We start from the raw sequence: 18,157 nt of genomic DNA on the forward strand, positions 1-18,157 counted from the left end.
TCTGAATCTTATTGAGGAGAGAATCATCTGTTCCTACTTCTTCTCTAATTTTCTCATTCCTAATCTTGCCTTTCCTAGTTTTCTGGATCATAGTGCATAGGAATTTCATTTCAGCTGCCTGAAGTTTGGAATTATCTCTATTGGTCAGTGTTGTGGTTTCGAGACTGTATGTAAGAATTGGTGTATAATAGGACTTGTACAATGTCATTTTTGTTTTCATGGGTATTTGCTCATCCCACAGCAGGTGTCTTACCTGGTGGTAAAATTGTGTTGCTTATTGATTCGATTGTTCCCCTCATGTTTTGCTAGGTTGTCATTTGATATAACGCTACCCAAGTATTTGAAAACTTTTTTTTTTTTTTTTGCTAGGGGCTTTACGTCACACTGACACAGATAGGTCTTATGGCGACAATGGGATAGGAAAGGCCTAGGAGTTGGAAGGAAGCGGCCGTGGCCTTAATTAAGGTACAGCCCCAGAATTTGCCTGGTGTGAAAATGGGAAACCACGGAAAACCATTTTCAGGACTGCCGATAGTGGGATTCGAACCTACTGTCTCCCGGATGCAAGCTCACAGCCGCACGCCTCTATGCGCACGGCCAACTCGCCCGGTATATTTGAAAATTGGAACGCTGTCCAGTTGAGCTTCATTTAACATGACTATTGGTTCTGCTCCTTCTCCATACACTTTCATCACCACCGTCTTGGTCTTGCTGATGTTTAAACCATATTTCTTAAACTCCTCATTCCAGCTTTGTATTCTCTCTCCCAATTCCTCTTCTGAGTCACTCCAGATCGCAACACCATCTGCAAATGTGAAGGCTTTGATATCTCCATGTTCTTTCCTTTTAATAGATTTCATTACTACATCCATTACAATAATAAATAGAAGTGGTGACAATGAGCTGCCCTACTGCACTCCTCTCTTTGTTTCAAACCAGACCGACAAACCACATCCTACTTGAATACAGCTTCTGTTCCCACTATACAACATTTTCACTTTGTCTATGAGGCTGTCTCGCACTTGAAGTTCTTTCATGCATTGCCAAATTCTTTCCCTTGGTACACTATCGTATGCTTTCTCATTGTCCAAAAATATTAGAAATAAAGGCTTGTTCTTCTCCCAGTATTTTTCCATTAGCATCCTAATTGCAAATATAAGGTCTGTAGTTGACCTTCCTGGTCTGAAACCATACTGCTCTTCTTCCAAAATTGGTTCAACAATATCTCTGATTCTGGTCGCTATTATTTTTTCCAATATTTTCAGGACATGAGACAGTAGTGTGATACCACGGTAATTAGTACATTTTCGTCGGCTTCCTTTCTTGAACAGAGGTACAATGATGCCCATCTTCCAGTCCTCAGGAATAGTATTTTCCTCCCATATCTTGTTGAGCAGTCTATAGAGCCATTGGATTCCTGGAACTCCCGCTGCTTTCAGCATATCTGCACTTAGTTCATCTATTCCCACTGCCTTTCCTTTCTTCTTGCTCTTGAGTGCATTTTCAACCTCAAACCATGTAATTGGTGGTTCAGTTGTGGTTCCTCGACTTGGCTCTCCTCTATCCGTTATGTTTTCTGTATCTCCATTCAGCAGCTTTTCGAAATAGATCTTGAGTTCTTGTTTAATTTTTCCCTCTTCTTGTGCCAGAGTTCCATCATCACGTTCTATTGCTTTTATGGTCTCTTGATCCCTTCGCTTGTTTTTCACTACTCTGTATAGGAATTTCATATTTCCTCTACTGTCCTCTTCCAGTTTGTCTGCAAACTCATTCCATTTCTTCTCTTTTTCTTCCCTTACAATGTTCTTTACAGCAAGTTTCTTGTTCCTGTATACTCCTTGAAGTCTTTGTATTTCTTGTTCATTTCGTTCTTGTCCCTGTTTTTGTTTTTCCTTGTCCAGTGCCTTCTTTATTTGGTTTCTTTCTTTCACCGCTATTTTCACTCTATCATTCCACCATGGTGTCTCCTTTTTTTCTTTTGATAGAACTTGTAACTCCACATAGGTTTTTGGCTTCTCCCACAAAGGTGTCTTTGAAGGCCTTCCATTCTTCATTAACGCTGGTTACTTCACACTTTGGCAAACTCTGTTGAATCGTTAGTTTGTATTCTTCCTTTATTTGGACTTCTTGCAACTTTTAAGTTTTAACCCTTGGTTTTTTCGTAATAAGTTTCTGCGTTTCATTTGCCTTATGTTTGAAGTCTTCTACCAACAGTCTGTGGTCACTGTCCATGCTTTCACTAGGGATGACCTTTACATCTGTGATGTACCTGCCACCATCTTTATTTGTGATTACGTAGTCAATCAATGTTCTATACTGGCCATCCCAACTGTACCTTGTTATTCTGTGACTGTCTCCTTTTTTGAAGAATGTATTTTTGATTATAAGATCATTTCTTCTGCACAGATCTAATAGTTGTTCTCCTTCTGGGTTCCTTTGTCCAAATCCATGTGGACCAATGATGTTCTTGTACCCAAGTCTGTCTACTCCAACTTGCGCATTTAGATCTCCAATAATAATAATATTTTCCTCATTAACTGTATCTTCCAGGTCTTGCCGAAATTTCTCTTTGTCTTCCTCACTGCAGCCTGTCTGTGGGGCATACACTTGTATGATGGTGTACTTAGTGTTCTCCACTTTCATGAACATTTTAATGATTCTATCACTTTTGCAGATAACTTCAGCTGTAGCATCAGTCCTTTCGTTAATTAAGAATCCAACACCATTTTTCGCCACCTTCTCCTGTCCACTCCAGTATAATTTATAACCTCCACGAAGTATCTTACCTCCAATCCCTTTCCATTTGGTCTCACTTAATCCCAATATTGATATTTTTCTTCTATCCATCATGTCTAGGAGTTTTTCTAACTTTCCAGTCAATGATAGAATGTTCATAGTTCCAATTCGGTATTTGGGTCTCTTTTTTATTTGGGGTTTTCTTTTCAGAACATTGTATATCATCAGCCTTACGGTCATCATACTTTACAATTGTCTGAGAGGACGTGTCAGTCCGGTCTATAATATTCTTTCCGAGGCTCTTTTTCTTATTGAAAGCAACTGTACTCAATACTCTCCTGCTGACTTGCTAGGCCTAACGCATAAGAGGATTTTCTTTCATGGTTTACTCCCTTAGCCTTTGAGGATGCCTTCCTCGTCCTACAAGGCAGTAGGTTCCATCTGTACACCCCAGAAGGATGGGTTGCCTCTTCCGCCATCTCCGCCGTACCGAAGTCCATCTTCTCTGCCCGTAGATGCTGTTGAGGTCTTCACCCTCAACCCAGGGCAAAGGTCCTCCATATTTATGCCCCTGGAGAGAGGGTGTCCCAGTATTTTAAAACCCCCAGGAATTGGGCTACCTGTTGGTCCGCGGGTTGTATTGGTTATTTCAACCAGCCCTACATACTGTAGGGGCCCCCTATCCGCCACCTGGGGACGCGCTCTGTAGGGATCAGGTTCCCCTGGTTACTTATTGGAAGTTAACCCCACCCACAAGGAGTAAGGTTATTTGCAGAGCCTTTTCATGTACAGTATAATGAGTGAGATTTTTTATGCATCAAGCTCTGGTATTGCAAATGTCATTCTAGCTTGCCATTTTCGTCCAATTTAGATATTTTTTGTTCTAATCATTGATATATTCCAATTTCAGGTTAGATGCTGAGCAGCAGCTGCACGCCATTGATATCACATATAATATATTCTGGGATGACAAGCTGTATGCTCCAGAAACTCGAATTGGGTGCGTCGAGCGATATCTAGTACCTCTAGTGCGTGCGTGTAATATTCCAGTGCTAGAACGTTTCTTCAGTAATCATGTACACCAAATGTTGGCTGTAATTGTGCAAAAACTTGACAGCAGTAGAATTATACGGATGGAGCATCAGCTGGTCACATGTATAGGTATTTGGCAATTACTGGAGCTGCTGTTTTCATCATACCCTGTAGAGCAGCTGGAGAGCAAGAATTGTCCCATCACTGTTGCTGCCTTTCTAGGAGCTGTGAATACTGGCAAGGAGTTCATCACAGATATTACACGCAAGTAAGTTATTCTGTCCTCCAATAGTTTTATTTTGAATGAGAAAATGATATGAGTGTAATGGACCTGGATAGCTTTTGAGGATTTAAGATATCCTGGCTTAATTATCCTAAAGCTCTCTGAAACTCTCATGGTACTTCATGTCATGTTTAGAAACACCCTATTATGTTAACTCCACTATATATATGCTTAACTGTCTGTTGTATTCATTACCATGCACAAACACAGACTTGGCCCAAGCCACAAAAGGTTTTAAAGATTGCTAGGTGATGGGCGGGCAATTTTAAACAATGTATGTTTACTTGGTCCTTTTTCATGATACTGGGTTGGGGATGAGGTGAGATGCTATTTGATTATTTTTTTTTTATGACCGGATGCCCTTCCAGATGCCGACTTCAGTTGAGGAACTAATTAAGATGAAATGAATGGTGGTGAATGAATTTTGGTAAGGAGGTGGAAGGAACCTGCTGTAGCGTTTGAACTGAAACTGTTCCAATCTTTGCCAGGAAATGGAAATGGGGAACCACTGAAACTCATTCTTAGGACAACTATTTTACGGCATTTACCGCACTTAACATCAAGTTTTAAACTTACTTTCTCTGGAGTAGACATAACCATGTTCACATTACTGGATGCCAACAGTGGAAAAAAAACATATAACAACAATAAATGAATACTCTCTTCCCAGTTCATTGTCATCCATTACTGGGAGAGGAGAATATTCTATTCTATTCATTCATAGTTGTTTTTTCCAATAGTAAAAGTTAAACAGTGGAGACACAATTTCCAATAGTAACAACTGAAAGAGAAGAAAATAATGAAATAGGATTCACAAGATAAGCATAAAATAAAAACTTGAAGAAAAGATGACTCAACAAATGTACATCCTGGATAATATCTAAAGATAGAATAGATTAAATTTTAATCTAATAACTCAACAAAATGAAGAAAACTCTCCTAACTCAAGAAGATCAGTAAATCATAATTATGAGGAAAATATCTAACCATATTTTAAAAGGAAAAGAGATAAATCACAAAACAAATGAGTGGCCCAGCGCCATAGGTGCCTAACCCACAAATTTAAAAAATGCTATTAATGTGCTATAATGGACTCCTAATAGTTGCCTCTATCAGGACCAGACTTGCCTACTACATTCCAGTAGCTTGATTGGTGCTACCACCTGCAATTATGTTAGGCAACTTCCATAACCTTCAGTTCCTTTAGTGCCAACTGTGCCTATCCAACATCAAGATGGCTGAAGAGAGCTGTATTGTGGAAATGCTCCTGGAGGATAATTACGATGGCAGTGGCAAGGACCAAGGTTATGAACGTAACTATGCTGATTTCAAATCCTCAGGTACTTTAGAATAGATACACATATTGATAATATTAGGTAATAAGTTGAATGGTTTGTGATTAATACGGAAAACATGTAGTTGGTTAGGCATTTCTAGCTCTGACTGAAGTAAATGAAATTGTATTGTGCTTAGGCATAACTGATTGATACTTCAATGGTGATTATGTTATGTATTAAATTTGGTATTAGTTCTAACATAATGAGTAACTGAAGAGGATAAGTTCTGGCTATAAAAATATTAATATAAGTAATTCAGAAAGTCCATTATAAATATTATGTTGGTTAGTCAAGTCTGGCTCTGATCTACCGATGCATTTTCAGATGCAGGAAGACAAGATGGGCCTGCAGCTGTTACGTCTGTATGTGATTCTATTTCACAAACCTCAGGTAAAATTTCTTTATAACTATAAGTGCAGTGGAGATAATGTTCTAGAGACCTGTTGTTGAGAGTTAATGTAACTTGGTTACAGGTAACTCAGAACCACAAGTACGCACAAGGAAAAAGTGGAATGGTTGAAGCTATGGTGGCTTAAGATACAAAGAGAGTAACCAAAGACCCTGTTTTATAGCTACAACAGCCATGGAGATAGGATATTCCAGACAGTTGATCTCTCAAAGAAATCTGTTCGAGGCTGACCCATCCGCCAGTTACCAAGTTCTCTGGAGCTCTACCCCAAAGGCAGGAAAATATCAAAAGGGAAATTAAAAGATTTACTGGATCTGATGAAATATATTCAACCACAACACCACCATTTCTACAGATCACTTAAAGAACAAGAACAAGAAGAAAGTGAAGTTGACGAAGATTGAAAATAATAAGGAGTTACCGTAGATTATGTATTGTCAAGAGCAGATTCAAATATTATTAATTTCTGTCATTTAAATTCCTTTAAAGGTAAAGACTGAACTTATTTCAATAGTTCCTGCTGAAAATGAGCATTAGAAAGTTCCTTATATCTAAGTCCATTGTTGCCTAACCAGCAATTTTGTTTGTGAAGTGTGTTATAGTTCAGCGCCAAAACTGCCTATAAGTTTGTGATTTATTTTGGTTGGGGATAATTAGTGCCAATTTTTTTATTGTTATGTATGTGAAAAAACCGTATTTGTACTAAGTAATGCAATAAAAAGTAATATATAAGATGCACCTGTCATTTTTCAATCGTAGTCTAACTTTAACCTAAAATATCTCAAAATGAAGTAAATGTGGGTTAGGCAACTATGGCACTGAGCCACTCAAATGTACTTTAAAACAAATAATAGTTCGATCAAGAAGTAAATATAGGATCAAATTTTTCTTTGAGATAATGCAAATTAACATGAAAATTAAGTTGTGATTACTAATGAGGACTGTCGGTGTGAGTGGCTCAGACGGTTGAGGTGCTGGCCTTCTGACCCCAACTTGGCAGGTTCGTTCCTGGCTCAGTCTGGTGGTATTTGAAGGTGCTCAGATATGTCAACCTCGTGTCGGTAGATTTTCTGGCATGTAAAAGAACTCTTGCGGGACTAAATTCTGGTACCTCGGCATCTCCGAAAACCATAAAAGTGGTTGGTGGGACATAAAGCAAATGACATTATTATTACTAATGGGGACTTCCTCAAAAAGACAGTTACAATATGTCCATCATTTCATTTTAAGGGTCATGGCATCAGGTTGGTATTGCCCTAAATAAAGCCACACAGAACTAGCTCACATTATTTTCTTTGAGATAATGCAAATTAACATGAAAATTAAGCTGTGATTACTAATGAGGACTGTCGGTGTGAGTGAAAGGATATAATTACACAGTAAAAATATAATCCTGAAATCACAGTGATGTTAAAATATATTTTTTTAAAGAAGAAGAAGAGGGACTCTCCTCAGTAACACCAGATGATTACTCACTATGTTATATCCAATGCAGAAAAATAACATTCTGTAGAGTAAAAATCATTCTAAATGTCTTCATAAGAAGCAAGTTTTTTCCAAGAATTTGCCCTGGATTAAAGATCCAGTTATCCTTGTACACCTTTATTGTTGCCCCTAGATTGTAAAGTACAAAATCAGCAAATCTACATCTCCCGACATCCTCATACAAATTGAAATGGCTTAGCTTGTGACCAATGCTAGTGGCAGACAAACCGAGGGAAGGGGAAAATCCAACTGGGCATGCGCTGGGTTGTAACCAAAGTGCACTGTTATTTGCAAAAGCAGCCTTTAAATAATGATACAGTTCCTGTCAGTTTAATGTTGTACTAGAATTATTACTAGAATTTTTATGAACAGACAGACTGGATGGCTATGGAGAGTCCACTTTCGCCTGTAGTGGCTAATTTCTTTATGAAGCATTTTGAGTAGGAGCTACTGCATTAGCGCACGTCCAACGTATGATTTGTTGGAGGTTTGTTGATGATACATTTGTGGTCTGGACAAAAGGTCCTGAGAAACTTTATCTATTTCTAAACTACCTAAATCAGCAACATCCTTCAATTACATTCACTATGGAGATGGATTCGGACAGATACCTTCTTTCCTTGGATGTTCTAGTAAGAAGGCAACCGGACGGCTCCTTAGGACATACCGTCTATTGTAAGCCTACCCACACAAATTGCTATCTTTATGCAGATTCTCACCACCATCCAGTACAAAAACAAGGCATTCACCAAGAGGGTGATAAGAATTTGTGAGCCATCAAATATCCAGGAGATGGACACACACAAAATTACGTTCAAGGGTAATAGTTACAGCGATTTGCAGATTCATAGAGCCATGTATCCCAGAGGGATGATGAAGCAAAGCTTACAGAAAGAAGAAGTGATGGGAACTGCCTTCCTGCCTTACATCGCAACATGACAGAACGAACCTGCAAACACAATATAAAAACCATGTTTGGCACAGGCACTAAAATTGCTCACAGTCAAAGTAAAACCAAGGAAAAATTGTCCCCACTTTTACATCCTGGAGTAAACAAAATTCCCTGTACTTGTGGCAAGGTATACGTGGCCAGACATCCCAGTCTATTGGTACTAGTCTCAAAGAACATGGAACAAAATATTCATCTCAACCAGCCAGACAAATCAGCAATAGGTAAGCACGCCCTATCGTCGGGCCATGATGATGTGTTCCAAGATGATCGAGCTCTTACCCACACTAGACACTACAGGTCCAGGATTGTACGGGAAACTGTGGAAATACATAGAAATCCTAACAATTTCAACAGGGACACATTCTATCAATTAAGTAATACGTGGTTGCCAGCCATTAAGGATTTACGTAGGTAGTTCCCTTCCCTGTTCTTTCACTATTGTTATCTCATTTCGGTGTTTTTCAAATTTGTACGTTCCTCATCACCAAATGTTTCATTCTATGCTTGTGTCAGTGTCATACTTTCATACAGTAATATGTGTACACCTGTTATGTGCCCCCCTTTCGGACTGATTCTGATGGTGCCGTCAGCTTGCGCTTCCATTGCTAGTGCTGTACAGCGTATGGTGAGCCATCTAGTAAAAATTCTCTACGAAACGTAAAGAATTTCATGTTATTTTCTTGACACGGCATAAGCACAAAAAGTCTATTTCTTGACTGTTACTAGAATTGTCTTTTTGTATTAAATAAATACAGGTTTAAAATGGACAAATCTTAGAAAGGGACACACATTTCAAAAGTTCTCTTATTAAGTTGAAATTAATTATATAACCAAAAAGCAACTGAAAGAGAAGAAAATAAATTGTTCATTATACAGTCACAGTGTTACTGTAGTTATCTTTTTTGTTTAAACCTTCTATTAGAATAAAGAAAGTTTGGAGTAATGGAATGGAATTGAAAGGTAACTCTGATTTTTCCTTTGAGATTTTTATGATATTAAACTCTATACCTAATGGTGCAATATATAGAAAGGAACCTATTATATGTACACTCAAATGTTTAAGTATGTCTTATCTCCGTATACTCTGCATGAAGTTATAATGAAAACCTAACTGATGCTTTAATTGTATTAACTTTACAGGGCTTTCAATGTTCGTACAGAGACTCTTCCTGTAAGAGGAAAAGACTCTCCAACTGTAATGGAGTTCTTCCGTGTGATGCAGTGTGCAGCCTACAAAACTCTTTCTGTTGTAATCAGCAATTCCAAAAAGGAAGAGAAATTTTATGCTGGTTTCCTCTTCAATGAAAACAGGGAGAAAAATCAGGTAAGAGTAGAGTACTGAAAATGCAGTGCATTTTCCAGTTTTAAATTACCTGCCATGAAATTCAAATTACAAGAAACTGTCATTAGTGGTTGCTCCATGGCCTCGGAGTAGCTAGCCTGCCTGTTAGCTGGAGGCCCTGTGTTCAAATCCCAGCCAGTTCAGGAATTTTGTTACCAGAATTGGGGGGAGCTGGTTTGACATCCACTCATCCTGTATGAAAACAATTGAGGAGCTGAGATAGCGGCCTGGTCTAGAAAATCGGGATTAACTGCCCGTAGGTTTTGTCACATTCATCACGCGTCACCTTGTAACCTGCTGGCGTAAGGACTGAGTAGCTGTTGCTTCGTAGGACAAGCCCAATCAGTTTATGTGCATCATTGTTATTCCCTTGTTGATGGTTTTTGCTAGCAGATCTGTAAAGAGTAGAACTCTATGCCAAGAATACAAACTGTATTTACTCAGAGAGTATCCTGTGGAGGGAAAAAAAGAGAGAAAAAGTATGTTCTTTGAGGATAGAGGATTATATATTTATTTTTTTTTGAAATGGTGGTTCTTCTTCATATTATTATTATCATTACAGTAGGAGCCTGATGTAGCGCAGTCGGATGTACCGCAGATTCTAATTTTAACACTGTGAACAGTATGTCGCCCAAAAATTATACAGTATTAATAATAATACTATACATACTATACTTGAAGTTGGCTACAAAATTTTCTCTGCATGCCTGTTGAAAAGAATACAAGAACAACTCGAGCATAAGATTGGTGAATATCAAGCTGGGTACCGCCCTCACATATCGTGCACTGAAAAGATCTTCAACCTCAAAACCGCTCTAAAATTCAGGGCCCTCAGAACCTTCCAATCATCTGTACCTTCATAGATTTCAAGAAGGCTTATGATTCAATTGGTCGTCAATCTCTGTTCAGCATACTAAAAGAACAGGGACTAGACTCCAAAATGCTAAACTTGACCAAACAGACCTTCATTGACATGAAGTCAAGAGTGAAATTCATGGGAGAAACATCAGACGAATTCCTGATAAAAACGGGTGTCCGGCAAGGAGATGGGCTGTCACCCCTCCTCTTCAACCTCATCCTAGATAAGGTGATGAGGGAATGGGAAAAAGAACTGAAAGCACAAAATAACTGGAACCCAATAAACATTGGGACACAAAAAAACAAGCTTGAAATTCCATGCTTAGCCTTCGCGGATGACCTGGCTCTTTAGTCCAGCGATGAAGTCACAGCGATAAAGCAAGTTTAAATTCTCCAAGAATGTGCCAGAAAGGTCAAACTTCATATCTCCTTCAAGAAAACTGGATTTTTCTGTTCAAAGCTAGACATCCATAGCCTCGATACAAAATACGGACAAATCAACAGAGTCCCTCACTTCAATTACCTGGGTGAAATCCTCTAACCAGCTGGACAAAAAAAAAAGAAAAAGCCCAAAACAACAGTGTCCGAAAACTCAGAAGTGCATATGGGAGAACAAGAGAAATCTACAACAAAAAATGTATGTCTCTCCACGTTAAGATTAAACATTACAATACGGTAATCAAACCTGAGGCTTTATATGCCTCTTCATAGAAAGGGCGAGCTGGAAAATATCTTAAAAGAAGAGTGAAAAATCATGAGGAAAATTTTAGGACCAAGACACACGGAAGAAGGGTACCGCCTCCAAACCTGGAAATCCACAGAAAAATTATCTAATATTGCGGCAGACCTCAGGAAAAGAAGGTTAAAATTTTATGGACATGTTAAGAGGTTTCCAGAAACCAGACTAACCCACCAAGTTCTTGAAAGAGTTGATAAACTGAAGAATTTCCCTTGGGTACAACAAACAAAAGCGGACATGAAGAACGCACAAATTCAATCTGAAGAAATTTTGAATCGAAATATATATAGAAAGAATATTGACAAGTGGGAGTTTACTCCAGAGAATGGAGTACCAAAAAGAGCAGGTACCAAGTGGACAGAAGAAAGGAAGAGGATTTTTAGTCAACAGATGAAAGCATCCTGGATCCTCCACAAACGAAATCATAAATAAAGCTTTGTGTGTTCCGAAAGGGACCATTCACGCATCATAATAATAATATTAATTTGATCTGAAAATAAAGTGTGCTTGCCATGAGACACAGAATAAGTGATTTTTATGCATTTGTAGTAAAGGTTTGAGCCATAGGTTCTTACAAAAATTTCAAGTTTTGTGACCTCCATACAAATGATTTCTCACAATTGCTACAGAAAATTTCATTATGGTTGTTACAATCTGATCTTGAAGTTGTTTTTCAGTTTTATGTTTCCTTGCACTTTACAAATCCTTCAGAAATCATTCATCTCGCTCCAAAGAATATGCCTTTTATGTTGATTCTGTTAACGTTATACAATCTTTGAAAGAAGAGAATTACCGGTATTGGCTGATACATATGTTTATTTCCTTTGTTGATCATCTCAGGTTGCAAAATTGTCTTCAAATCGAATAGCAGGAACTATTATTTCAGGCAAACTTTTGTTGAGCTTAATGGTGATTATGTGTATACTGTCCTGGGCATCGACAGGGTACTAAAATATAAAATCAAGCCCCACAACATGTCATCTTATGGATGAAAGAACCTCAGAGAATCAAACCCGGGCATCAAGGTCCCTTCCTCCCTCCTTTCATGCTGAGCAATAGATAGGCTCAGAGCATATATGTCCTAGTCTGTCTGACAAAATTAATGTAGGTAAATATCTAATATATCTTGAAAATAGGGTAAAAAGACTAAGAGGAATACATCATCCATCATCCTGTCTGGCCACATGACTGAATCTTCAGAGTCTTGGTCTTCAGTCCTCAGGTTCGATTCCCAGGTGTGTCAGAGGATTTCCTTGGCTTGGGGACTGAATACTTGTGCTGTCTGCAACATTCCTATAACTCATACCCCATACACAACACTATCCTCCACCACCCCAACATGCAGATTCCCCTACAAGCAGATGCTGCCCATTGTATTCAGAGGGTCTGCTAAACAATAGCAACACGCACACAAATCGATTATAACGAAGATCACCGGATGGTAGTTCCATTGCCCTGGGGAGAGCTGCAAGTCTGCTAAATTCTGTTCTATTCAGGTACATACTATACTTCATAATCGTGTTGGCCCTTTCAGTATGTTCAGGGTGAGCCATATTGTAACTTAAACCAAAAGTAGCGCAGTTATAAGCACAGTTTTTTCAGAACAGTAACAAAAATTCAATGAATGTTCTTTTTGAAAACCTGTTAGAAGTATTGGAAAAACATCTCAATAAAAACACATTCTCTTCCTTCCTTGTCCTAGCATATCTTACCCCTTTACCATCGTCCCTATACGAGTTGATGTGACATTAAACCACGAGCCAAAAATATTATTTTTAAATCATTCTCATGGAGGAAGCTTTCAAGAAATACAGTAGCAAGAGAGGGATTGGACCATTATAATTCTATCTATACTAACTGGAGTTTACATTTGTACTAGGAAGAGAATAGTAGGCATTTTTGAATGAGGTTATTAAGTGGTTTCAAAAGATGTCACCATACACAACCACTACTCATTCCAAGAAAGAATTAGAATGGATTTTTACCTTACGCTTAAAACACAGTTTATTGCACTGAAAGACATATAAAAGAAAAAACTCTGTACATAGGTGAAGTGCCAATTAGGTTGCCAGAATGGCAATTTTAGGTGTGATATCCCAACACATCGCCTGGGTAATGCCTTTCTATCATTGTAATCAATCACTCTCTCTATCAGGTCATATTTGACACTCAATTGTATTTTGACATTCCCAGGTTCGAACCTCCTATGATTCTTAATGTGTCTAACTCAATGGTATATATTCCTGATTCTTTCATTTCACTTTAATAATATCAGTTGGATATCCACATTTTGCTGGAAAGATCAATGACCTTATCTGCCCAAGGGCATGCTATGTCATCACGTCATTACCATTAAAACACAAAACAAACACACCAGTACAGTATGGCAGCATTGGCATTAGGCACCTACTGGATAATTGGCACTTCTAACGGAATCATAGTTCGAGAATATTTTATTAAGTGCATCTGCCTAAATCGCCAAGTACTTATTCATGAAAATCCATAGCCGCATGAGTTTACCCTTCATGTACTTAAGAACATCTAACTATAAATCATTATACATCCGTGTATGCATTGCTCTTCGGGTAATCAAACTCATTGCCAATATTTACTCAGTTCACACACCACAACGCTGACTGACAAGTGACTCCAGATTGAGTGGTATAGGCAGGGCAACAACAAAATATAACATGACACAAACAACCATTGATACATAATATGGTGGAACATTATTCTGTTAATAGAAGCATAAATACATCACTGCTCATCGGAGTCATTGACCTTGCCAATGTCCTGGGAATAACACCAAGTAGGTGCCAAACATTACTCCTTCTGACTCGAGGTACAGCTGGAATTCGCTAACTACGGATCATTACGATACCGTAATAGGGAGGAATGCATCGTCTATCGATTCATGAAGGGTGAACCTTTCACAGGTAAAAACATGTTACTACATAAGTTAATATTTAAGTTGTGGGCATTTAAATGGTGAAGACATCTCCGCAGGACTAAACCGTCACATGCTTGAGAATAAAGGCAACCAAAAAGATAAGTGGGGAGCCCTCCCTCACCGTGAGGACCCATATTTCATTCGCATAGGGTGACGCACCATAACCAGACAGCTGAGCACTTGCCAGTATTACATCCGGACCGAGCAATATAATTATCATTTTATATCTATCCTCAAAGGATATTAATCATATACTCTTATTAACTTTCTTCCATATTCTTCCACTGGCCTATATTATTATCATTATTTTTTTGTATCCTGCCTACTTCTCTTCATATTCTCTCTTCTGCCCTCAAATTCATACCAGTGTATTTAAATATTCCACCCTAATCTTGTGCCTCTGAAATATATTTTGATGGGCCTTACAACAGGGGATTTAAGTAAAAGCAGGGTAATACTATATATTGTAAGTACAGCTGATGTTTTAAATTTCAATCGAGCTTCGTAATAGGCCTGCATTCAATAATGTTTCATAGCATGAGTATCTTAATATGAAAAGAAAGGAATTTTTTCATGCCATATAATATTAATACAACAAAGATGTTTTAAACAATAAAAAGCAGGTATTAAATTTTTTTATTTTTTCGTTACTTGGATTTTCTGATGAGATTATTATTATTATTATTATTATTATTATTATTATTATTATTATTATTATTATTATTATTATTATTATTATTATTATTATTATTATTATTATTATTCGTCATAGAAATAACAGAGAATAGATATATCTCTGCGACCTGAGTCACGGCCAGCTGGACTCCCTACTCACGGCACGATGTCGGGAGCTGGAATCCAGTGCGACTCTGTGGATTTGAATCCAGCATCTATGGAACATGGCCACAATATCATGGACGTGGAGCGCACGCATGATACATGCAATAGAAGCATTGAGCAGAATGAGGAAACGAATCTGAGGCTTGATATCTCTCAACAAATTATGGAGGATATGCTAAAAGAGGAAGAACAACTGGAAATCGCCAGAGGCCTGTTGAAAAGTATTCTTGCAATTCAGCAGAAAAATATGAAGATTGAAATTCAGCAAGGTTTAAGGAAATTGGAGGAAGCCCTAGATGCGGGATCTACGCACAGAAAAGCCTGGAAAGCAACTAGAGCATTAATGCAAAAGGATTTGACCGATCAAGAGAAAGTAGAACAGAGCACCGCAAACAGAAACGTAGAACAGGATAACTGGGAAATAGTTTTATCCAAGAAGAAGAAGAAGAGGGAACAGAGGCAGAAGAAGGCAGATGAAGATGAAGGTACTCAACCTGAACCAGTACCGGTATCTGAAACTGTTAAAAAGAACGAGCAACGGAAACGTTCAACTATAAGAAGCCGCCCAGAAGCCGTACTTATTAAACCGATGAATGGCAAGACTTTTGCAGATGTTGTGAAGGATATCCGCAGCAAGGTGAACCCAGAAGACAGTGGCGCCAGTGTTAGATCGATCAGGAAAACTATGTCTGGAGCAGTTCTTCTTGAATTTAATAAGGCCACGGAAAAGGAGAATAGAGACAATTTTAATAAATCACTTAAAGGCGCTCTTGGACATGATGGCGAAGTAAAGGTTTTGACGCCTAGAACTACATTGGAAATTCGGGATATGGACAGTGCCACCACTATTTCCGACGTAGAGGAGGCTGTAAGACGTGAATTAGAAAATCTTAATCAAGAATTGAAGGTCTCCATCACAAACCCGAACAGCAGGGGACAAAAACTCGCCATCGTGGAGATAGAAGATAGCGAGGCACGAAAGCTGTTAGACATAGGCAAAATTAAACTAGGCTGGCTATACTGCAGAGTAAGACGGTGGGCCGTAGTTCCTCGGTGCTTTAGATGTCTGTCATATGGGCATCAAGCACGAAACTGTAAAGGATTGGACAGAAGTAAGCTCTGCTTTAAGTGCGGAGAAGCTGGTCACAAGGCAGTAGGATGCAAAACGAATCCACGATGCATAATTTGCACAGATATGGGCGTTGAAGAGCCAAAACGACATCATGCTCTTGGCTCAGGCAAGTGTATTGTGTTTCGTGAAGCACTAGAAAAGGCCAAAAAGCAGTGGTGAATGGTACAGATCCTTCAAGCCAATATACACAGGAGTCTAACTGCCAATGATCTATTGACGCAGATAATCTATGAGATAGGAGCAGACATCTTGATTCTCAGCGAACAATATCAAGACAGAGAACAACCAGGCTGGTTTTCAGACAATCTAGGGACAGCTGCGATATGGGTACCAGACCTTGGAAAATACTCAGTTACAAATCAAGGATGCGGAGATGGGTTCGTCTGGGTCCAAGTTGAGAAGGTAATTTTTGTCAGCTGTTATTTTACCCCGAACGAGGCTATTTCTGACTTCCAGACAAAACTAGATGGGCTTGAAGATACTCTGCAAGGGATGAACACTAACCTAGTTGTTGCTGGTGATTTTAATGCTCAAGCAGTTGAATGGAACATGCCTCAAACAGATTCTAGAGGGCGGCGTACAATGGAGATGGTCGCGAGATTGGGATTAATGGTTATCAACGTTGGAAATGTGACAACCTTTCGGCGACCAGGGTGTCAGGGAACCATACCAGATGTAACCTTTGCTTCTGAAGACATTGCGTCTAGGATAACTGAATGGCGAGTAATTGAAGAATATACTGGAAGCGATCATCAGTATATCACTTTTCGTGTACTTCAAGAGACTCCGAATCTAAGGATTACCACGCCCAAGTCAGAAAGATGGAACATAGCCACTATGGACAGAGAAAAATTTCATGAAGTAATACAGAATGGAATGGATTGTATGACGGATACATGTCACGGAGGCAAGAGAAGCATTATTGCTAATAAATGCGTGGAACACACCATGAGACTCCTTCAGCAAGCATGCGACGCATCAATGACCAGAATCAAACAACGGAGAGGCAAGCGTCCAGCATATTGGTGGAATGAAGAAATTGCTGAGTTGAGGAAACAATGCCTGCGACTCAGACGAAGGACACAAAGAGCACGACATAACGACGCAGCTCTCTCAGTAGAGTATAAGACTATGAAGAAAAGACTGCGAAATACAATAAAAAAGAGTAAAGCCGACAAGTGGTGGGAAATGTCCAAGGAAGTGGATGAAAATCCATGGGGATTAGGGTATAAAATTGTCATGAAGAAATTCGGGATGCTACCAAGCCCTATCATGGATCCACGCACCATGGAAGAAATAGTACACACACTATTCCCTGATCATGCAGAGAGGATTGATGATGAGGCCGAGAAAGAACTAGACAATGTACCACCTTTTACAATTGAAGAATTGATAACAGCAATTAATTCCCTTAGAAATAAGAAAGCCCCTGGTCCAGATGGTATTCCAGCAGAAGTACTAAAGGTGGCAGCCGAATTATGTCCTCAACTGCTGTTGAGAATGTATAATCATTGTTTGAAAGCGGGAATTTTTAGCTTTCGTTGGAAGATAGCTAGATTGGTTCTGATCAGTAAAGGGAAAACTGGGGGTTACAGACCTCTATGTATGCTGGACACTGCCGGGAAAGGTTTAGAGAAGCTTCTACAACCGAGAATACTAGCAGCAGTCCGATTAGCTGGCGACCTATCCGACCAACAACATGGATTTCGCAGAGGTCACTCAACGCTAGATGCTGTGAAGGAAGTGGTGAAGACAGCAGAACGAGCTCAAACGGGTAATCATTATTCTAGGAAACTGACGCTTCTTGTGACTCTAGATGTTAAAAATGCCTTCAACTCGGCAAGATGGAGTGATATTTTGGAAGCTCTAGAAGAAACTTTCAAGCTACCAGAATATCTCATGTATATACTGCGAGACTATTTGAAAGACCGTACATTGTTATACGACACGGAAGACGGTCAGAGAAGAAAACGGCTCACAGCTGGTGCAGCGCAAGGCTCAATTCTCGGACCACACCTTTGGAACATCATGTATGATGATTTGTTACGGCTGGAGATGCCAG

The 18,157-nt window shown here is 39.0% G+C and overlaps 1 protein-coding gene across 1 annotated transcript in view; it reads left to right on the forward strand.

Moving 5' to 3' along the window:
- LOC136857637 (DNA-dependent protein kinase catalytic subunit) overlaps positions 1-18,157 on the forward strand; it is an 873,484-nt gene that overhangs the window by 480,820 nt on the left and 374,507 nt on the right. Inside the window, exons 27-28 of the mRNA XM_067136445.2 lie at positions 3,647-4,036; positions 9,375-9,558. Of these exons, the coding sequence (XP_066992546.2) occupies positions 3,647-4,036; positions 9,375-9,558 (574 nt within the window). The remainder of the gene's footprint in view (positions 1-3,646; positions 4,037-9,374; positions 9,559-18,157) is intronic.

Source organism: Anabrus simplex, chromosome 1 (assembly GCF_040414725.1).
Source record: "Anabrus simplex isolate iqAnaSimp1 chromosome 1, ASM4041472v1, whole genome shotgun sequence".
Lineage (NCBI taxonomy): Eukaryota > Metazoa > Arthropoda > Insecta > Orthoptera > Tettigoniidae > Anabrus > Anabrus simplex.